At 36.8% G+C, this 23,812-nt stretch overlaps 1 protein-coding gene across 1 annotated transcript; it reads right to left on the bottom strand.

Annotated features, from left to right (window-relative positions):
• Positions 1-289: 289 nt before the first annotated feature.
• Positions 290-4,985, bottom strand: LOC142625754 (putative inorganic phosphate transporter 1-3). The gene is made up of 2 exons (XM_075799464.1): positions 4,885-4,985; positions 290-2,138 (listed from the first exon to the last, which is right to left on the bottom strand). Exon 2 carries the CDS (start codon positions 2,103-2,105, stop codon positions 534-536), a length of 1,572 nt encoding a protein of 523 aa, XP_075655579.1. The 5' UTR covers positions 2,106-2,138; positions 4,885-4,985; the 3' UTR covers positions 290-533.
• Positions 4,986-23,812: the final 18,827 nt, after the last annotated feature.

The raw sequence follows: 23,812 nt of genomic DNA, 5'->3' as shown, positions 1-23,812 counted from the left end.
ATGAAAGTTGCAAAATAGAATGTCTACAATCCCCTTCACACATAAATTATAATTGCAACAAAATTGGACAATTGAATTTTCAAGGTACGTACAATGAAACAAGCCTTTAAGAAAAGCCAGTACAAATGGTGTTTATTTAACAAATACACTAGTTCATAACACCCCCCACCCCACCTCTCCTTCGAAAATTATATTTTGTACCCGGCATATATGCCGGGTGTCTCACATAGGGGCGGGCCCCACAGTGTGTGGGACCCGCCCCTGTGTGAGTGACCCAGCATATATGCCGGGTACACCATATACTGGCTCCCTCTCCTTCCCCAACAAAGCAACAAATTGCACATAAATATATCGGATTATCATCCAACCCAGAAAACTAAAATTACAATATGGAAGGGAAAAATATTGTACACTTTCAATATTTATTTGAAAGTTGGGAGTGCAAGCATTCAAAAAGAAAAAAAAAAGAAGTTGGGAGTGCAACCTTATTATACTTACGGCATAATTTGTATTTTAAGTCTTTACTATTAGTCCTACGCAGTAACGGTCTCTCCCATTTCTTCTTCGTTCTCCCCTGTTAACTCCTCAAGTGATTTCCCTTTGGATTCAGGCACCAATAAGGTAAACAATACCCCCGCTAAATTGACCCCTGCTAGGATAAGAAGTGTCTTTCTAATTCCAATACCGGGTGGGTATCCTTTATCATCCGCTTTGGGATTTGGGTCTTCAGAAGCATATGAGAACCCTAATGAACCAGCAATTGCTCCAATCTTCCCAGTTGCAGCTGATATTCCATGACAAGTAGACCTTAGCCTTGCAGGGAAGATTTCTGCTGGCACAATAAATGTTGTGGTATTTGGTCCAAAGTTGGCAAAGAAAAAGGTGAATGCATATAGTACCACGAACCCAATACGATTTTGTCTCAATTTCCAGTGATCATAAGGAATAGCAATTCCAAACATGAAAACAGACATGAAGAAGAAACCTATTATCTGGATTGCAAACCGTCCCATATGGTCAATAAGGGCCACCGTAAACCAGTACCCCGGCACAGTACCGCACAGTGCTATTAGTGTTTGTGCCCTTGCAATCTTGTAAACCTCTTCAATAGCGCTCATCTCTATTGCTGCAGGAAGCCAATTAATTGACGTGAAGATATTCTTCTGGAAAAGGTTCTGACTATAGTAACCGACGTCCACCAAGAACCAACAAACAGCTGTTCCAACCAAGTGAAGCCCGTGGCGTTTCGCGAATTCACTTGAGAATAAGCTATAGGAATCCCGAGTTGTTTCTACCTCCATTTCGGGTTGGACCTCTACTTGTAATACCATAGACATGTCTGCCGCGGCTTGTTTTGCATTCCTGGCAACCAAGGCAGTATAACGAGCTGTCTCGGGCATTTTCATACGCCAGTAGTATGTAAGAGCGGCAGGAAGGGCTCCAACCATCAAAATTATGCGCCAAACATAATCAGCTTGGGGTGGCAGAGATTTTATTGGATCTGCACTGAACTTTACACTCTTGTATTGGTCATTGAAGGCACCTGCAACAGTTAATCCAACAATCCCACCAAATAAGATTCCAATGCCTTGCATGGCAAAAACTGCTGCGATAAATCCCCCACGAGTCCTCTTGTTAGCATATTCAGACATAATTGTAGCCGAAAGAGGATAGTCTCCACCAATGCCAAAGCCAAGCCAGAACCTAAAGAAACAAAGTGTGACAATGACACCAGCTGGTTCTTTTCCGAATGAGAGTCCCGATGCAATGGAGCAAAATACCATGAGAAGGAGTGTCACACCGTATACTCTTTTGCGTCCCAATTTGTCACCAAGCCATCCGAAGAAGAGTTGGCCGGCAAAAGTACCACAAAGTGTAGCTGCAGTAACAGCGGAATTCACAGCGGGAGGCAATGTGCCTGGCGCACTGTGATCCGCCGGTGTGTAATATATACGGCCAAGTAACTTTGTAACAATGGAAATGCAAAAGATATCATATGCATCTGTGAAGAATCCCATTCCAGTAATTACAATTGCTGTGAAATGATACAATTGGACTTTTGCAGAATCGAGTGCTTTAAGAACCCCTATCTTCTCTGTAGCCATGGCTGGATCTTACAACTTCAAGTATCTTTCCACCTACAGTAGCAAAAAAATTTCAGACCAAAAAAAAAAAGTTTCTCAATATTTTATACAGAAAAGATAAATCTATAGAAACAAAAATTTTCACAATTTTTTGTGATGATCATTCTATTGTAATTGGTGAATTATAAAAACGAAGTTAATGGTAGAATTATATAACATTACTTCAATTATAACTTATCATCTAAATAAATTGTGAATATGTTTGTGTTTATAATATTATATATTATACTTAAAATGAGTTTTTGAGTAATTAATTGTTTCACTTTATGTATAGGAAAAATAAATTGTTATTAAGTTTGTGTACATCATATTATATAGGATTTTGTGAACTACAAAATTATCTTATCTACGAAAAAGTACTAATATGATAAGTTAGACATTTTTTTTGGTATTGTAGAATTTGAACTCATGTTGTCTACTCCATTACGATATTGACCTTTATCATCATGGTAAATACTAATTAGCTTTTGGTATAACTAAGAAGAATATCCTTTATCAATTGAAGTAATTAGTGTACCTACATAGACATTTTTTAACTTAACTGTTAGAATATTCTTAACTTATCAAAGCACATCCTACAATGATAAAATTAAAGCATCCGTATCTTTTAATTCTAGTTGGAAAACTATTTTCGATTGTTACCATAGAGAAATACTTTTATAACTTTTTTCAGACTTAAATAATTTTTTTTCCAGAGGGCTACAAGATTTTCCCCTTCTTTGTATCTAGTTCATGATTAAACTATTTTAAAATGACTTACTTTATGTATAACGCGTTTTCCAAGTTTTTCAAAATTAAAATTCCATTTACATAAATTTTATTATTTTGATTAATATGTATTCACAAAATCTTCAAATTTTAATAATTTAAAACTATATTATGAAAGGTTGTGTGCTTGAAACTAAAATTTAACCTAAATAACATCAAAATATAGAGTTTTTTTAATAAAAAAATGTAATTATCTCCATAATTAATTCCCTTAAACAAAATTTTATGAAGAATAATTAATTATTAGATAAAAAATTATCCTACTGACAATATTGTTTATTACTCTTGAAAGGAAACAAGAATGTTAATTGGACAAAATTTTGTTATAAAATTGATTGTAGTCTAAGGCTACAACATTACTCAATATCATTAACAATACTACATATTTTGAAAATTAAACCATTAAATTACATGTTCTTTATGCTCTTAATACATATCTCATTTCTCAAATAAATAAATAAATTAATACATATCTCAAATTTTGAGACAATCAGATATTATTTACTATGGGTCCGTTTGGATAGAGCTTATTGCTGAAAACTGAAAACACTGTACCAAAATAATTTTTAAATGTGTGAATAGTATCGTGGGACCCATTTTTAATAAAAAAAATTTTGTAAAGTGAAGTTTGTGGGTCCCGTGAACAGTACACGGGACCCACAAATGTGCTGAAAAGTCAGCAAAAGCTGGCTACTGTTCATGCACAGTGCATGAACAGTAGCCTTTGTCCCCTGACCCGTACAGCAGCAGAAGAAGAAGAAAAAAAAAAAAAAAAAAAAAAAACGCAGCAGACGCGGACGCATAAGCTGTATCCAAACTCAGCTATATATCATCTATAAAATTATATTTGATGCTTAATTTTAAACTACAAAAAATTGTAATTTAAAAAATTTATTGATGATATAACTATTGATCTTTAATTTTTTTAAAATTTTGCTTTCATGGAGAATATAAAAAGAAAATTCAATGGTGGATTTGTCAAAATTCATTTCCAATAAAAAGATATGAGTAAGATTGTAGTCTTTTTTTTTTAATTAATATTCTTCTTTATTTTCTGTTTTCTTCCTATTCTTATTTTACTTTTATAAATTTTGAACTTTAAAAGTCATTGATAAAAGTAGGAAGTATTTTTTTTTTCCTTTTTGAAAAATTTGAAATATAAAAAATATAATAATTCATTAAATAGATATAAAAAGAAAATCCACTAAAAACACAAATTATAGGGCGAGATAACAAAAAGACACTGGGATATTCTTTCGGCTGTGTGAAAATTTATTCCAATCCAAACCACACGTCATGATCTTGTTCAAGCAATTTTCCTTAGGGCATCAATCATCATACGTAATAAGTTAATGATTTGAATTGAACTTTTTTAAAAGTGTTATTTGATTTGAAAATTTTGAAGGTTTGAGGTTTAATTTGAATTCATTCCTAAATTATAAATTTAAAATGCAATTTATCTTCTTTTTTTTCTTTTAAAAAAAGAAAAAAAGCAAATGAAAGAAACAAAACAAACTAGTATAATATTACTGGGACTATACTTATCATTATGCATAAAGATAAGTATCCCACAAAGTAACTTAAAAGAAGAAAAAACAAATCCATGAATTACAAAAATATTTTCCCCGAAAAATTAAGCACAACACTGTATAATATTTTTTTTAAAAATTAGTCTTAGAATGTCAAGAACATTATAACCCAGTGGCATGATATTTTCCTTTATTCAGATTTAGTATAACTAATATTCAAATAACTGTTAATAAGATTATCCAAATTAAAAATAGTCTATAATTAAAAGAGAGCCTTACTGCAGGCACCAAAAAATTCAGCTCATCAAATTCCACCATAATACTAAAGCAGAAAAGAGCAGTCGTTTCAAATAAATTAGGAACTTCTGGGGATTCATGTGTATGGTCTAGCAGGAAAATTTTCAAAAAAACAATATGGAAGCCAGAGAAAGAAAGAGACTGACCTGCTTGTTGAGTTCCAAATGGAGCTTGAGATATTGAAGACAAGTGTAGTGGTTAGCCATATGCTGGCATATGCCACCTTTTATATATCTTCTAAGGTCATTGCTTGCACTGGTTACAACCTTACTTGTTGATATGTAAGAGTTATTTAATTTGTTATTTTAATCTCGTTCTCAACTAACCCAATTCAACCTGAGACTAAAGTCAAACAAATTAAACATGATTTAAAAAAAAAAATTCTATCAGATTTTAAAGTAAATATTGTGTTCACAGAAAATCTGTTCTCTCTGGAGCAATATCAAACTGTGTAACTTCGGAAAAACGGAACTACATTTGTAAATTGATATATTCCATAACATCGAAACTCACACGAAATGTCATGTTTGTTCCAAAGAGAAGAATCATCTAATTTATATTAAAAAAATAAACGCAGCGTGAATAATTCCAGGTCCACTATGTGTTCTGTACACGAAATAAAACAAATAAATAAACATCACAAGCAATTCCTCGTATATGCTGGTATGGAATAATTTAATTATTCAAATGCCAGTTTCATTGACAAATATAAACTTGTCTATTGTTGATATTCCATGATTATTTCCATGAATAATGACCTGCTAAAAGTCGTATAATAAGCCAGGTAATAATCGTTTAAATAGCAATAGGAGAATCCAATGGGTAAAATTCGCTGCATCGTTGCCGATAGGGGTTTCCATAGGTTGGCCCGGGTCGGGTTTGTACCCAACCCAAACTCGACCCAAATGACTCGGGCGGGAGAAATCACAACCCGTAACTGACCCGTGTGGAGCTTCATATTGGCCAAATCAGGTCTTGTCGGTTTTGGGTGCATATCGGGCGGTTTCGGGTTCACTATAGGGAGTCGAAATCGAGACAAATTTTGCCCGAAATCTTGTCGGATCTCAACAAATCTGGCCAGATCTATTGAGATTTAGCCAATATACCTCCATATCCTTCGAGATCTAGCCAAGATCGCGCTATATTTGTCAAGATCTAGCCGAGATCTCATTATATCGGCGGAGTTTTGAGTTTAGGCATACCAGTTTTCCTCCGAAACACGCGATTTGCGACTGGAAGAGAGAAAGGCATCGGGCAGGTCCAGTTCCTCAGTTTCTCAGACAGTCAAATCGAGACTCAAACCGTTGGTATCGGGTCTTCATGCCGGCGATCCGCAACTGACCGAACCATAGCGCAGATCAAGTGATTATCCAGTCGGAGAGAGTTGGGCCGGTTGGATTCTTTGGGCCAGGCGGGTGCCTGGCAGCCCTAGTTGCAGATATGGAATAAGTCAATGAGTTGACTTTGATTAATGCCTTTGCTACATGAATGGCTATTAAAAATTATAAAGTCCAAAATTTCAATCTCATTTTTCTGAAATATAATATATACACGACCTTCAGATATTCATTATCAAAATGATTACTAATACTTGAGCAGCTATTAGATTTCGTTTAGATGAATTAAAGCGTGATTGAACTTTTTTTTTTTTAATGAGAAAGCGTGATTGACAATTTGATTATTCGTTTGTGAGGCAATATTGTACAATTTTAAGCTACTGTGATTGATTGTAGTAATTATACAATATACTGGAAGTATACACGGGAAGTACATCCAGCATGCCTCTTGCCCTTGGTTTAAGGGCACCCGCACCCATAATGAATGGGTAGCCCGCATCTCAAAAAGAAGTATATAATTTTGTACAATTATCAAAAGGAGTGATACCAAATATTACTTGTATAAATATATTGTAAGTTAGACCGTATATATTATTACTATACACCAAACATATCATATAGTGATGGTGAACTAAAAATTGAGTCATCTCCGATTTGTCCATAAAAGTCGTCCAGAGCCAAAAAAATTAGCCCGACATAAGAAGGTTGTCCATCGTCAGAAGGTCGTCCTTGGGCATAAGGTTCATCCATCAAGAAAGCGTCTGGACGACCCCACAACACTTAGAAAATTCCCAGAATGAATTTATATACAAAGCTCGTGATTCGGACCACTTTCTACTATTCAAAAGTATGAGCAAAATCCTTGTTCATTGTTATAACTTCCCACTAAGTACTTAACTTCCAATGGCAATTGTAGAAGACAAGATTGAATACACTAACTTCTATAGCAGTTGTGGAAGTTAAGTCTGAACCTTTTAACTTCCACACACGTTAAGGAAGTTACTAAACAAGTAACCACTCCAAAGCTCACTATATAAGGACTCATCCACTTCAAATGAAAGTAAGCTTTTACTACTCCTAAAGTTGAAATTCTTGAATTCTAGAAGGAAAAACTAACACTTAAGCATTGGAGGGTTCTTGGCCGGTTAACCTCGGTCACCTTTGATCATATGTCTTTCTCTTTTCAAGCCTTCCAAGCAACCACTAGCCCATTAACTCGAGAAATCAACCAAATGAGGCAACGTTATGAACGATGCATGGAAGAGCAAGCTCAAAGTTAAGAAGTTAGAGAAGGAGAAAATGCAAAACATGAGAACCACTCAAGGAGTACTGCTTCACGAAGGGTGCTTGACTTGGAGAGGGAGATGGATCAAATGAGGAGGGTCATGGACGGGATGAGGGATAATATGAGAAGGAGGAATCACGTAGATGATTTAGTTCATCAAACTGATTCCCCTTACATGGCTTCCATCAATAGTCACCCCTTGCCTTCCAAGTTCAAGTTGCCTTCCTTGGACTCATATGATGGAACGCGGACCCGTGTGATCACATAGCAACTTTCAAAACTACAATGCACCTTCAAGGAGTTCCAGAAGATGATAATGTGCAGAGCCTTCCCAACCTCCCTTAAGGGGCTAGCATGAGTGTGGTTTAGCAAAATACCTCCAAACATTGTTGGTTCTTTTAAAGAGTTAAGTAAGCTGTTCATCAACAATTTTATCGGAGGACAAAGGCACAAACGCACCTCGTCCAGTTTGAGCAAGGAGAAAATGTGAGCTTACAATCCTTTATCACTCGTTTCAATAGGGAGGCCTTAATGGTAGATGAGATGGATGACAAGTTGCTATTGGCAGACTTCCACAATGGAGTTAGTTCCGATTTGTTCATTCACAAGCTCTACGATCAAGAGCCATAGACTATGGCTGAACTCGTCCATTCAGGCCAAAGCTTCATGAATGCAAAGGATGCAATCATCGCCAAGAAGAGGAAGAAAGCAAAGTAGATAGAAGCAGACCTTCCACGCCATCCTGAAGAGGGCCCTTGTCCAAAGAAGGCTCGGACGGGAGAGAAGAAAGATTGAGATAACAAGAAGATATGATCATCCTTAGGAAGGAGTCAGCATTACACACCATTAAACGCACCACTTGATTAAGTGCTTATGAAAATCAAGGATGACCCATCCTTGAAGTGGCCAGAAAAGATGAAGGGAAATCTCAATAAGCGTAATAAGAACAATTATTGGCACTTCCATAGAGATAACAAGCGTGACACGGACGAGTGCTATGACTTAAAGAAGCAGATAGAGAATCTTATCAGGCAGGGAAAGTTGAGGCATTTTGTTGGATGAGATCATAAAGACAGGAAGTTGAAAGGAAAGGTAGAAGAGCCATCACGGAAAGGTATAAGGACCATCTTCCAAATCAAGGAAAACATACCTAAAGGTGGTACAAAATGTCCAACTCTCTGGATGACCACCAAGGATGAGGGGGGTAGACGAGCAAGCTATTACATTCACGGACAAGGACGTTGGAAAAGTCCATCACCCGTATGACGATGCGATCATCATCACTTTGCTCATTACGGACTATACGACTAGAAGGGTATTGGTAGATAATGGAAGTTTGGCAACAATCTTATATTACCCCACCTTCCAACAAATGAGACTTGGACAAGATCAGCTTCACCTAGTATGTTCACCTTTGGTGGGATTTAGTGGAATAAAAGTGCAACCTATGGGCACTATTACATTACCTGTAGTGGTGGGAGCATATCCACAACAAATAACAAAGGAATTGAATTACCTGTAGAGGAGAGAAGGGTTATTGCAAAGCCCACTGAAATACTGGAAGACATCCCTCTCGAAGAGGGTAATCCCAAGAAGTTCACTAAAATTGGAACAAGTATGGAGGAAAAGACAAAGCAAGACCTCTTCTAATTCTTAAAGAAGAGCATTGATATTTTTGCATGGAGTCACGAAGACATGCCAAGAATTGATCCAAGTGTTATTACTCATCGATTAAATGTTCACCTGTCTTCCAAGTCTGTTCGTCAAAAGAAGAGGGTCTTCGCTCCTGAGCGAGACAATGGTATCAAGGAAGAGGTCTGAGAAGTTAACCACAGCTAAATTTATTTGGGAAGTTTATTACCCGGATTGGTCAGCTAATGTGGTAATGGTTAAGAAGGCAAATGACAAGTGGAGGATGTGTGTAGACTTCACTGATTTGAACAAAGCTCACCCCAAGGATAGTTATCCTTTGTTGCGCATTGATCAATTGGTAGACTCAACAGCAGGTCATCAGTTGCTAAGCTTTATGGACGCTTTCTCGGGGTATAATCAGATAAAGATGGATGAGACAAATCATGCAAGGTTTATTTTGTTATAAGGCGATGCCCTTTGGTTTGAAGAATGCGGGGGCAACTTATCAAAGGTTAGTCAATCACATGTTCTGTCCACAGATAGGACGGAATGTAGAGGTGTATGTGGAAGATATGATAGTAAAGAGTTTGGACGAGGAGAAACATCTGGACGACCTACAGGAGACCTTTGACATACTTAGACGGTACAATATGAAGCTAAATCCAAGTAAGTGTGCCTTCAGGGTTTCATCAGGGAAGTTTCTAGGCTTCATGGCTTCACAAAGGGGAATTGAAGCGAATCCAAATAAGATTTAAGCCATACTGAACATGGAACCATCAAAGAATGTTAAGGAAGTCCAGTCCCTCGCTGGACGAGTTGCAGCTCCAAAAAGGTTTGTTTCAAAAGCTACAGATAAATTTTTACCCTTTTTCAAAGTTCTCAGGAAGGCATTCAAATGGATGGCCGAGTGCCAAAAGGCCTTCCAGGATCTTAAAGTTTATCTTACCACTACTCCCTGCTAAGCCCGTCTATACCAGGAGAGGAGTTATATTTAAACTTAGTAGTGTCCCCACATGCGATGAGTTCAGCATTAATTAGAGAAGAAGGGAAGGTGTAGAAGCTTTTGTATTATACAAGCCAAGCACTAAGGGGAGTAGAAGGACAATACCCAATGATGGAAAAATTGGCTTTTGCATTAATAACGACTTCCAGGAAGATGAGACATTACTTCCAGGCTCATGTCATCAATGTCATGATAGATCATCCCTTAAGAAGGTAGTGAACAAGCTAAAAGCCGCAGGACGACTGATCCAATGGGCTGTTGAGCTTAGTAAGTTTGACATAAGTAGCCAACCAAGAAATGCAATAAAGGCTCAAGCTCTAACAGATTTCATTACAGAATTCACTCCAAGTCATGATGGTTTAGACGAGGTGGAAGAGGTTAAAACATGGGTCATCCATGTGGAAGGGTCGTCTACACTATATGCAGGAGGAATAGGAGTTCTGTTGCAGTCTTCTGAAGGGGATAAGTTAAAGTATATGGTTCATCTATAGTATCAAACAACCAACAATGAAGTTGAGTATGAAGCCCTTCTTAAAGGGCTAGAATTGGCTAAGTCATTAAAGGCAGAGTCAATAGTCGTTCAGGGAGACTCTTAGTTGGTTATAGGCCAAGTGAATGGAACATGTAAGGCTAAAAAAGAATGGATGAAAAAATATCTTAATAAGGTGAGACGTCTTGTTAAGAAATTTAAAGAAGCTAGTTTCATTCATGTCCTAAGGGAAGAAAACATGGAAGCAAATGCCTTAGCCAAGGAAGCATCAGCAGATGGAATGGTGGACGAGTCTGATGAAGTCCATTACATGCCAAGCATAGATCTTTTAGAGGTACAGCCACTGGAAGAGCCAGAGAGGGGCGAGGGGGGGGACCTGTCCCCCCTGACTCCTAATTATTATTTTTTTTATTTTTTTTATTTTTTTTTGTATTAGTAGTTACATGGAGGGAAAAAAAGACTTTTACTTGTTGAAACTTGAAAGTGACCAAACCACCTATTTCACTATTTATATATATATATATATATATATATATCATTATTTCCACCATTTTTACTATTTATGATACTTTTCACAGCATTTTATCTTTGAATTATGCTAGAGATATTACAAATTTTACTACTTATGTCTTACAAATTGGCATGTCACCAATCACAAAAAATAATTTCAAACATTTATTCATTATATTTTTTAAGTAACACTAATCATATTTTACTCCATCAATTTGTAAATTTTTTAGTAGCTATGAATTGGTTGTTTTTGTTTATTTATTTTAATAATATGAAATATATTCATATTTGCTTACAATTTTTTATTTATTTTGTTATTATTGTTGATTAATGTTTTTCAGATAAATTTCACTTTTAATATCGTCTTTTAATTTTGCCCCCTTTAGACTAAAATCTTAGCTCCGCCACTGGGTACAACAGATAGAAGGTGAAGAAAATTGGATGACTCCGATAATTACCTATCTAAAAGAAGGAAGGCTTCCAAAAGAAAGAGACGACGCTAGAAAGCTAAGGATTAGATCAGCTAAGTACGTCCTTATAGACGAGGTGCTATACAAAAGAGGCTTCTCTAAGCCTTACTTAAAGTGTTTAGCTCCAGACGAAGCAAACTATGTATTAAAAGAAGTCCATGAAGGAGCATATGGTAACTATTCTGAAGCTAAAGCACTCGTCCACAAGGTCGTCCGTGCAGGTTATTATTGGCCAACCATTCAAGCAAATGTTAATGCTTATGTGAAGGTCTGCGATCAATGTTAGCGATTCATTAACGTCCCTAGACAACCGTCAGAGTACCTTACCCCAATGATGGCTCTATGGCCCTTTGCACTATGGGGATTGGATATTTTGGGCATCTTTCCAATTAGAACCAGGCAGATTAAGTTTTTGGTGGTGGGGATTGATTACTTCACTAAATGGGTGGAAGCTAAACACTTAGCAAAACTTACACAACAGAATGTCAAAAACTTCATCTAGAAGAGCATTGTATGTAGGTTTAGGGTACCTAGGGTACTAGTGTTTGACAATGGACGAAAATTTGATAATGCACCTTTCAAAGATTTTTGTGAGCAACTTGGAATCAAGAATCATCATTTCTCACCCTCCCACCCACAAGCAAATGGGCAAGCAGAAGTTGCAAATCGATCATTGTTGAAGATCATCAAGACTCGGCTTGAAGGGGTAAAGGGAGTATGGCCAGATGAGCTACCAGGCATTCTATGGGCTTATAGGACGACTGTGAGGACCCCCACAAGGGAAACCACTTTCAAGCTAGCCTATAAAAGTGAAGTAGTCATACCAATAGATGTGCACATGACTAACCACAGGGTTATAAAATATCAGGATGAGGAGAATGAAGAACAACTTCATCTTAACATCGATCTCATTGACAAGGTAAGGGTGGATGCAGAGTAAAGGACAGCAAGATACAAAAGTCTTATGACTAGGCAATATGATGCAATGGTAAAACCCAGGCACTCTAACATTGGGGACCTCATCCTTAAAAGGGTCTCCTTGGTAACTAGAAATCCAACACATGGAAAGCTAGGGCCTAATTGGGAAGGACCTTATATTGTAATCAACTGCAAAAAGCATGGGTCATACTACTTAGAAGCCCTAGATGGACGGAAGCTAAAACACCCTTGGAACGTTAAGCATCTGAGAAGATACTATCAAGGAAGAGTCAGCCTGGACAAGCATCACCATGGACGAAGTTGAAGTTATGTGTTGTTTTCCTCATATTTGCTTATGTTTATTACTATTGCTGCATGTTTTTAAATATTTTAATTCCCTAAAAGTGCATTAGTTTCTACCTTTTGCGCTATTTATGGATGAATTTGTGATGGACGGAGTCATGTACTTAGTCTATCTGTTTATATGTAAGTATTTCTAATTCCTTAAGGCACTAGCTTCTAAGCATGTGTCATGCTTGTGAACAATGTTTATGTTATGTACATACAGTTTGAATTCCCAATGTATATAATGTTGTATGAATTTCTAATTTTTGTAATTTCATTCAAACTAATCCACAAGAAGGCTAAAGGCCCAAGATGAGTAAAATCTCTGGAAGCACGGATGTAATGTTTATAAGCTTTCCTTAAAATAAGGATAAAGCAAAGAAAAATAAACCAAGGTATATTTGTCTAAGCACTGGACAAGGTAAAACCTAAGGTATGTCTGTCTAATTAATGGACGAGGAAAAAAATTCATGTAAAAATATTTCAAAGTCCATGGATGAATTTAACCAACCAAACAGTCTACACTTTGGATAAGTAAATACTGGAAATGACTTAACCAAAGACAAATAAAGGGTCATCCAACCTATGGACGAGGAATAATGCAAGCTAGAAGTCAAATAAATGGACGAATAAAGCTAGCAAAAGAAATACCATTTATAGACAAGTTATACTTGTGAAATGTAAAGAATGGTAAAAATGTTGAGCATGAAAAAATTATTTAGCATGGACGATGTAGATAAAAAATTTGTTCATATAGTCAGGACGAGATAAAATGTCCTCATAAGTGGATGGGCCACACTTAAAACCATAAAGAAATATGGACGATGTAAACAAAATTCATTCATAAAGCATATAACATGTTCAACACCAAGTGAGAAATGAAAATAAAATCAAACATTCATTCATAAAATTAAAGAAGGGTAGACGACCACCGTCCAAAAACCCTTGAGTTATGTAAAGCCAATGAAGGCAATTGTATTTGTTGCTTGTCCATAAACTTGGACGAGGGAATCATACATGAATGAATTTTATAAAAGTAAAGCTCAAAACAACGAGCATTTCCAATAAACTAAAATAATAAAATTTTTCTAAAGTAAAATGAATTTACTGGGATAAACCACTGGGGGCATCCCCCCAGACTTTGGATCGTCTTTGCTGGTAGCAATGGTGTCCTGAGCAGGTTTAGTTGAGACATCGTCCACCACATTGACGTCTTCGAAACTCGTCGGAAGCAGAGAACTCTCTCTGGCAGTAGGAATTTTGAAGGAGTCAAAATCCACTTCAAGATAGGTCTCCTTAACATCGGCACAGAATTCCTCGTAGCCAGTAGCATAATAACGATCTAGGTGATTCTTAAACTCGTCTGATCTCATTAAAACTGCAATGGCTTCTTCCTTAGCCTTCTCCATGGATGAGGTGAGCCCCAAAACCTTCCCCTCAAGGTGAGTAATTCGGGTCTCCTTTTCAATGGAGTCTGCCTTGAGCTCCTCAATTACATTCTTCAACTTCATCTCAACTACCAGAAGACGAGTAGCCTCCTCACTTTGCTTGATTACTTCCCCTTTCTTCAAGAAGACCTCACTAGCCAGCTCTTTATTCTTTTCTTTAGCAGCCTTAGCCTCAACATAAAGCTCATTGGCTTGGGTGGACGAAGTGTAAAATTTCGAGATGGCCTAAAAAATGGATAGACGAGGGAGAGTTAGAAATTTTCTCTAAATTTCTTAGAAAAGGAACTAGAGATAATGAAAAGTTGCTTACCTTAAAAATGTCATGGATGGAAAAAAGTTCAAAGTCCTTCACTGACATGTTGTAACAAGCATTCACCTCATTTTCAGTGACATGTCCTTTGAATGACTTCCATGCATAACCCTCGTCCAACACCAAGTTGGGAGGATGCTTGGCTGGTTCTGAAGGATAAGTCCTATGAGGAGCTTTGGCTACAGAAGGAGGAAGGTTTTTAGGTTGGATGGATGGATTGGTCTAGACAGGTACCAAGTTCACTTCAGAGTTATCCAGATCTACCGTCAAAGGAGTAAACTTTGGAACCTTGGGAGGAGGAGTCTTGATAGATTTTTTCTTCTTGGAGCGTCGACGACTTGGAAGGTCACCAAGGTCCACAGAATTGGATATGCCCTTCCTCTTTCTCACCTGGACGACAAACTTCTAGATGACAGGAGTAGCATCGTCCTAAACTTTGACGTCCTCATCATCACTTATAATAGCCTTCTCTTTGTTTTCCTTCATAGTAGCCAATCCTATGACGAAGAAAACATAATTAGTTTTTTTTTTTTTTTTAAAAAGAAAGAGAGAATGGACGATACTTACTTCGACGAGTAGTCTCCTCGTGTGCAAGGTTCTCTACAGAGGGCTTAGGATCAAGTCCCCAAACAACTAGACGACTACGAATCACCAAGTTATGGAAGGATCTCTCAGGGAAGGCACGTGCTTGGTCAATATGATCCAAATAAAATTTGTCCAAGCATGGAGGAGTAACAACTGCACCAATACAAAAGAAGGTTAGACAACTAAAAAGAAGTTAGAGAAAAAAATGAAAAAAAAAATGGAAGGAAGACATACCCTCAGGACGAAGACAACCTAGGGGGCTGGTAAAAGGAGGAAAGGGTGCACTATTCACATCAATGGGGTCCCCAGCTCAATTTCCAGAAATAATAAAGAATTCAGTCTTCCAAAGCCTGTTAGAAGAACTATGGCCCTTTATCAAAACTAAAATAAGGGCCCCTAGACAAGAGCTAGTAAAAACTAGCGGATTGAGAAATCTCTAAGGGCTTATAACAGTAGAGGAACTCATCCACTGTAATTGAATAGTTCCCTTCCAACGCCTCACGTCATAGCATTTGTGTGGCAACTATCATCCTCCATCCATTGGGGTTGAGCTAGTTCGGTCCAAGACCCAACCTATGGAAGAGACCTCTACACCAAATTTAAGGGGAACCTAAGACCTGCTAGAAGGTAAGATGTATATACACCAAAACTTGAAGAAGGGGAACAACACCATTCCCCTTCTTCAGGTAGACGAGGCCTAAACTCCCTAGGAATTTGATATCTACCTAACAGGGTTCTTAACTTAGGCGCGTCTAGAGTAGACGCTACCTCAAGAGCACAACTATAAATTATATTGTCTTCCTCCTCTTCTTTCTCCTTTTCGTCCTGAGGAGGACTAGGTGATCTTCTGGATGAGCTAGCCTTTGCTCCAAAAGCCATCCTACGTTGCATTTTTTGGAATTCCTCTAAAGGAAAACCAAGAACCCCAGACGATAATGCTCATCTAAGGAACTACTATCACTACTATTGCTAGTACTATCCTCACCACTTTCATAGCTACCACCGCTTCCAGAAGACACGTCCTGGTATTCATCTATCTCTCTTTCTAAACTACTACTAGACACAGACATAATTGGAAGAAAGAATAAGACGAAAAGCTAAGGATAAGAGGAAGGAAATACCTGACGAGACAAGAAGACAAAGACTAGATGAGGCTCTTGGACGAGATGGCAGAAGAGAAATTATGAGAAAAGTAAAGGATAAGAGAAAGAATGCACATATTTATAGGGCCCAGAGGTGATGTCAACAAAGCGACATGGACCATCCAAAAGACAACACGTGGCGTTTTCCTCAACACGACAAGTCAACCAATGAGATCACGACACATGGCATGATGTAGAACAATAAAATTCGTCCAGAGTAATGATGACACATGGCACAACATTTAACCATTAAAGTACTGACACAAATCAAAAGTCAACAATAAATGCTATAGTACTCTGGACAACTCTTGGACAAGGGGGCAACTGATGGTGAACTAAAAATAGAGTCATCTCCAATTCGTCCAATTAGAGTCGTCTAGAGCCAGATAGGTTAGCCCAACATAAGAAGGTTGTTTATCGTCAGAAGGTCATCCGTGGGCATAAGGGTCATCCATTAAGAAGCGTCTGGATGACCCCTCAACATTTAGAAAATTCTCAGAATGAATTTATATACAAATGCTCATAATTTGGACCACATTCTACTATTCTGAAGTATGAGAAAAATCCTTGTTCATCGCTATAACTTCTCACTAAGTACTTAACTTCCAATGACAGTTGTAGAAGATAAGATTGAATACACTAACTTCTATAGCAGTTGTGGAAGTTAAGTCTGAACCTTCTAACTTCCACACATGTTGAGAAAGTTACTAAATAAGTAACCACTCTAAAGCTCACTATATAAGGACTCATCCACATCAAATGAAAGTAAGTTTTCACTACTCCTAAAGTTGGAATTCTTGAGTTCTAGAGGGAAAAACTAACACTTAAGCATCGGAGGGATCTTGGCCGATTCACCCCGGTCACCTTTGATCTTGTGTCTTTCTCTTTTCAGGCCTTCCAAGCAACCACTAGCCCAATGAAGCCCGAAGCTTTCAGCCAACTAATTTTCTTTGCATCATCATATAGTATATGTATATTAGTTTGTAACTCTTTGAATATGTATAGATGCACTTAAAAATTAACACAATTATATATATATATATATATATATATATATATATATATTCATATTTGCTTTTAATGCTATTAATATTATGAATATGTTGCTTCTTAAGTGCCCAACATTCGGTACCATAGAGCATGGTTAGTTGTACAACAGCTTTATAAAGTTTTTTTTTATTAACTTAATAGGTATTCTACATACGATTGCACAATTCTCCTAATGTACTTCGATCTCTACTTCATTTGCCATGGAAAACCACATCAATAGTATTGTTCAATTGTAAAATATCTATTAAGTTAAAGGAAAATTTCCTTATCAAATAATGAAATAAAAATGATTTGGTTCAAAAAGATAGCGTCACACATAAATCATAATCAAAATGAAACTGGACAACTGAGCAAAATGAAAATTACAAATAGTGTTTATTAAAAAAATACACTTGTTCATTTCGCCAAAACAAAGCAACAAACTGCACTCATAAATATTTAACTTTTTTTTTTTGGAACTTGAAAAGTTTAACTTAAACATATTGGATTATAATCCAACTTAGAAAAGTAAAATTACAATCTAGATGCACAATAATATTGTACTCTTTCTCTCACATGAAATATTTTTTGGAACATAAAACATTAACTTAAACTCACAATAATTATGTGAAAGTTGAAAGTACAACATTATTATACTTCTAGAATAATTTTTAATTAAGTCTTTATTATTATCATTATTATTAAAGTTGTTAGGGACATTTTTATGTAATTGGCTAATCCTTTAACAAAACGCACTTTACTTATAATTGGGTAGATCTAGGATGTATTTAATACTTCAGGAAACAAGTGTTCAAGTTTAGTATTAAAGCCATGCAAGTCTAATCAAGAAACAAGTGAAGAAGTGTTGCTCATTAAAGCTCGACAGCAATCTCGACAGAAAGACATCTATCCAAATTTAATGTTGGAGCTCGACAGAAGCTTAATAGAGATGTATTTGTCGAGAATTACAAAATTAGACTTTTCAAATCTGATCACACGCATATCTATGAGTATTTGTGTAGGGTTTCTTTTCTCACAACTCTAGACATATATAAGGATTATTTTAAGGGTCATCTCAAATGATGCAAAGGTTGTTGTAATTGTTGTTGCACACATATTATGACTGGAGATGAAATTGCCCTAGTTCATCATATTCTCTGTTGAAGCTACTGCATCTTTACGCTAAGGGTTTTGTGACCAAGGAGCTTCCTAATCTTCATTGTTGGATGAGCTGAAGAACTTTGTAGCCAACATCTTCCTTAAGTTGGTGTGTTAGTCACATGCTGGGATATGTGCATCATTGGTTAGCCACGTACTGGGATTCATGCATTGAATGGATAGATTACCGGTACATCACAAGTCCAATTGGGTATTGGGGTAAGAGTTTAATTGTAGATTGATATTAGACACTGGGATTCCTTTTACTTGTAACCGCTTGTTTTGATAATAGTAGATTTTCAAGAGTAGTAACCTTAAATTCACCTAGTGGTCTTTTGCTTTGGTGGTTTTCCCCTTTCATAAACAAATCACCTGTGTTAAATTTATTTTCCCTTGCATTTAATTTAGTTGATGATTTGTTTGTACTACCACGCTTATTGTATGTAATTGAATCTAATTAATAAACTTGGATAATTAATTGATTAATTTGCCAAAAAGGTTAATACATTTTTAACCTATCAAGTGGTATCAGAGCCGACACACTCTAATTAGGTTTAATCTTTGTTGTGTGATCCATTAACCCCTGTTTGTCATGGATAGAGGATAGTCACTTATTATACCTCCTTTATTTGATGGCACTAACTATACATACTAGAAAGTACGCATGAGAGCTATTTTGCAGCTTTTAGATGAGAAGGTGTGGCAAGCTATGAAGATTGGCTGGATGAAGCCAAAGGAAGCGCCGGCTGATAAAGATGACGCCAAGATCAAAGTGGCAAACTTCAATAGCAGAGCATTGAATGTCTTATTCAATGCGATGACCAATGAGGAATTCAAGAAGATATCCTTAACTAAAACTGTCAAGGAAGCATGGACTATCCTCTAGACAACCTATGAAGGGACTAAGTGTTAGGGATATTTGTGAGATAGTTTGTGGGATATTTTTAGGATATTTATAATGCAATTGTGCACATAGTATTAGTAGTTCAGTATTGTAATTGTTGGTGTTGTAAGTGTTGCATGCAAGGCAGTGAGAGCAATGAGTCAAGGGCAAGGTGGTTATGACAGGGTGGCAGGTCAGTTAGTTAGAAGTTAGTTAGGGAATTGGAAGTAGCTGTATTGTAACAGCCACGGGTAACAGGAGGAATTGTATAAAGGAGAGGATAGTTGTAAAGAATGATATGATAAGTTTGTTACTCCATTACGTTCTTTTTTTTCTCTGTTTCTTCCTCTGTCATTCTTTCTTCCATTGGAGGACCAGCTAGCCTAAAGAACCATAATCATCAACTCCACTCTTAACACTAAAGTTGTCAAAGATTCAAAGCTCTAAAGGTTTACTACTAGCTTTGAGGAGATAAAAATGGAGGGGAATGAGTCATTCAATGAGTTCTATGCTAAGCTGAAGGACATAGTCAACTTAGCATTTAATCTTAGAGAACAGATTCTCGAACCCAAGATTGTGAGAAAGGTGTTCAGATCTCTATCTGAGAGATTCCATACCAAGATCACTACAATTGAAGAATCAAAGGACATTGATAAAATTCCTTTGATGAAGCTAGTTAGCAACTTGCAAACCTATGAATTGGGTTTGATTAGAATTAGGAAAGGAAGTAAAAGTAAGAGCATGGCACTAAAGGCCAAAAGTAATGAGACTGATGAGTCTTCTGATGATAAAGATTCCAAGATGAAATCCTACATCACTAGTCAGTTAGAAAAGTTCATGAAGAATGACAATGCAAAAGGATTTGATAAAGACCATAAGCAATCCAGTTCGTCTCAGTTTAAAAGCCAAGACAGAGGAGAGAAAGATGATAAGGATGGCGGTTAGTACACTATTCCCTCCAGACCAAAGTGCTTCGGATGTCAAGGTTTTGGATACATGAAACAAGAATGCCCAATATATCTCAAGACAATTGGAAAAAGCAAGGCTTTTACTGCTACCTTGAGTGACACTGAGCTTGAGGATGAGTCAGATGGCAATGATGTCGAGGGAATCTTGAATGCCTTCACTGCTACAGTTGATCCTACTGAAGGGGTTACAAAAACTGTAGAAGATGAAGAGGACTTGGTGGAGTCAAAATTTGAGAAAATGGATGAACAAGATGACATCCATACAGCCTATGCAAAATTGTACAAGGTTTCTGAAAAGCATGAGAAACTGTATAGGTTGGCTACCAAGAAGTTGAGTGATGTTGAGCTGGTTCGAGAGGAGCTCTCTACAAACGTTGATGAAGCAAATCAAACCATTAGAGTATTGCGGTTCGAGAACAACTTCCTTGTTGAAAGGACAAAGAAGATTGAAGCAAAACTATTCCAGGTTAGAGCTCAATTAGAGAGGACTTCTAGTGTAAAGCTTGATGAGATGCTTAGTTTTCAGAAAGCTGCTTCTGATAAAACCAGTTTGGGGTATGATTTCTCTTCTCCTAATATTGCCTCATCTAGTACAACTATGTTTGTCTCACCTGCTGATAATGTTAATTCTAAGAATGGTGAAACTAAAACTGAAATAGATAGTGAGAACTTAGACAATGGCAAATCTATTCTAAGAGCACCCCTAAAGTAGAAAAAAAAAAGACTAGAAACCTTAGGAATAAGAAGGACAAAAACAAAAAGTCTCAACAAAAGAAGCCGCATTTCTATCATCACCGTGGAGTTTCAGGGCATACTCATCCAAGTTGCTACAAGTGGTTAGCCACTCAACAAAGCAATAGTATGCTCTCGTCCAGCAACAAGAATCAATTTTCATCCTCTCTTACTCCTCTTGAAGATATTCTTAAAGCCCTCATGTTCCTTTTGAACTTGAATGGTTTCAATTCTTCCCCTTCACCTCCGGATCAAAGATTTGCACAAAAGAAATGTTCTTCCAAGGTGTGGAAGAAATGATTGTTTATGCTTTGTTTATTTTGCTTTTCATAAAATAAAATAAAATAAAATCAGAAAAATACAAAAGCAATGTGTGTTTTGTGTATATTGGTACTTTTTTACCTTGAATGGCCATTGAAACAAAGTTTTCTAAACTTTGTATCTCTTGTAACTTAGATGAGCATCTAAACGCACAACTAAGCAAGTGAGCTTTGTGGTTCATGTTTGTGATGAGTACATTTAAGCAATCTCTTAATACTTAACACTTATATCACTCTTTTTGACGAGTGTTAGGACATATGTGATTGAATGTTAGGAACATATGTCACTATTTATGTAATTGGCTAATCTTTTGACAAAACGCACTTTACTTGTAATTGAGTAAATCTAGGATGTATTTAATATTTCAAGAAACCTTGTTTCAAAACCAAGTGCTAAAGCCACGCAAGTTTGTCCAGAATTCAAGTGTGAAAATGATGTTTATTAAAGCTGGATAGCTAGCTCGACAGCTAGCATCTATCAAGACTTAAAGAGCTGTTCCAACCTGTGGCTCGCTAGCAGCTCGATAGATAGGGTATCTGTCGAGATTTATGAAACTCAGATTTTCGAGTCTGTTTTTCCTCCATTCTGTGATTGTATGTTTGGGCTTTCTTTTCTCATAACCCTAGATATATAAAAAGGATTATTTTAAGAGCTGTCAAAGGTGACACAAGTTGCACAAGTCCTAAGCAAAATTTATTCAAGCAAATTGTGACCGAAGACCTAGTTTTGCCCTAGTTCATCTTTCTTGTGAAGAAGCTATTGCACTTGTACATCGTAGGGTTTTGTGACCAAGGAGCTTCTCGATCTTCATCGTGTGATGAACTGAAGAACTTTGCAGCCAACATTCTTTTCTAGTTGGTGATTGAAGTCGCATACTAGGATCCGTGCAATTGGTTAGTCACGTACTAGGAGCTGTGCATTGAAAATGAGAGATTGTCACTATAGAACAAGTCCAATTGGGTATTGGGGTAAGGGTTCAACTGTAGGTTGGTATAAGGTATTGAGATTCCTTCATTTGTAACCACTTGTTGTGATAATATTGAATTTTCAGGAGTGGTGACCTTAAAATCACCCAGTGGGGTTTTTGCCGTGTTGGTTTTTCCCATTCGTAAACAAATCACCTTGTCAATTTATTTTCTACTGCACTGTAGTTTATTGGTGATTTGTTTGTGCTACCACACATTTGCATGTTAATTTGATTAATTAATAAACTTGGCTAATTAATCAATTAATTCATCACAAGGGGTCAATACATTCTTGGCTTATCAAGTGGTATCAGAGTAGGCACATTCTGATTAGGGTTTAATATTTGCTGTGAAGATCCATTGACCTCCGTTGTCAAGGCTGCCATTGGCAAGAAAAGATCTATTATTTCAAATACATCTTTTTTTTTCTAATCTATATCTAATTGAGTGTTTCAGGAAATACAAGTCTAAAAGTTATTTGAAAGCTATCATGATGATGCTGGAAAAAGATCTTAACATGACAAGGAAGAAACTAAACTACCTCAGAATGAGAATGTGTAAAGGAGTTCATCTGAGAAGGGTGAAAGTTAAAAGTCATGGTTGTAAGTGGCGGATAAAAGACAACACCATTCCCACAAATCTGTAATCAAAGCATGGAGTGTGTTTTATGATGAAGTTTGAATTCAAGGTAATAGATACATGTTTGTGGTACCTTGATAGTGGATGCTCACGATACATGACTGGAGATCGCTCTCTTTTTAAGATCTTTGAGTCTAAGAAAGGTGGTAATGTCACTTTTGATGATGGGAGCAAATCACAGATTAAAGGGAAGGGAGCCATTTCTTTACTTGGACTGCCAAATATTGCAAATGTGCTATATATAGAAGGTCTGAAAGTGAACCTGTTGAGCATAAGTTAAATATGTGATCAAGACTTTATGGTGCTGTTTTCTAAAGGAAAGTGTCTTATGCTAGATGAGTCTGGAAAGAAGCTCATAAATGGTGTTCACACTTTATACAATTGTTATGGTCTGGTACTTAATGTTGATATTGTGTGCAATAGTATTCGTATACCGAATGAAGATCTATGGCACCAAAGGATGGGACATGCAAGTTACAAACATCTCTCAATTGTATCTAAGCATGAATCAATGCTGGAGATGCCAAAACTCAGTAGAGTGGACAATGTTGTATACGGACCATACCAGCTTGGGAAATAGACAAAAGCTAAACATCCAAGCACTCAGACATCTACAACATCTAGACCATTGGAACTACTACATGTGGATCTCATGGGTCCAACTTAAACCGAGTCTCTTGGGGGAAAGAGATACATCATAGTTGTAGTTGATGACTTCACTAGGTACTCTTGGGTCATCCTTCTAAGATCCAAGTCAGATGCTCCTGAGCATTTCGAAGTCCTATGCATAAGATTGCAAAAGAGAAGAGTTTAAAGGTTGATCGAATTTAGAGCGATCATGGCAAAGAATTCGAAAACTTATACATGGAGTCCTTCTACACTAGATTGGGTATATCTTAAGAAT

This window comes from Castanea sativa, chromosome 2, assembly GCF_040712315.1.
Source record: "Castanea sativa cultivar Marrone di Chiusa Pesio chromosome 2, ASM4071231v1".
In the NCBI taxonomy this organism is placed as follows: domain Eukaryota; kingdom Viridiplantae; phylum Streptophyta; class Magnoliopsida; order Fagales; family Fagaceae; genus Castanea; species Castanea sativa.
Note: the sequence above shows the minus strand (reverse complement) of the source record. Positions and strands in the feature narration are given on the sequence as shown.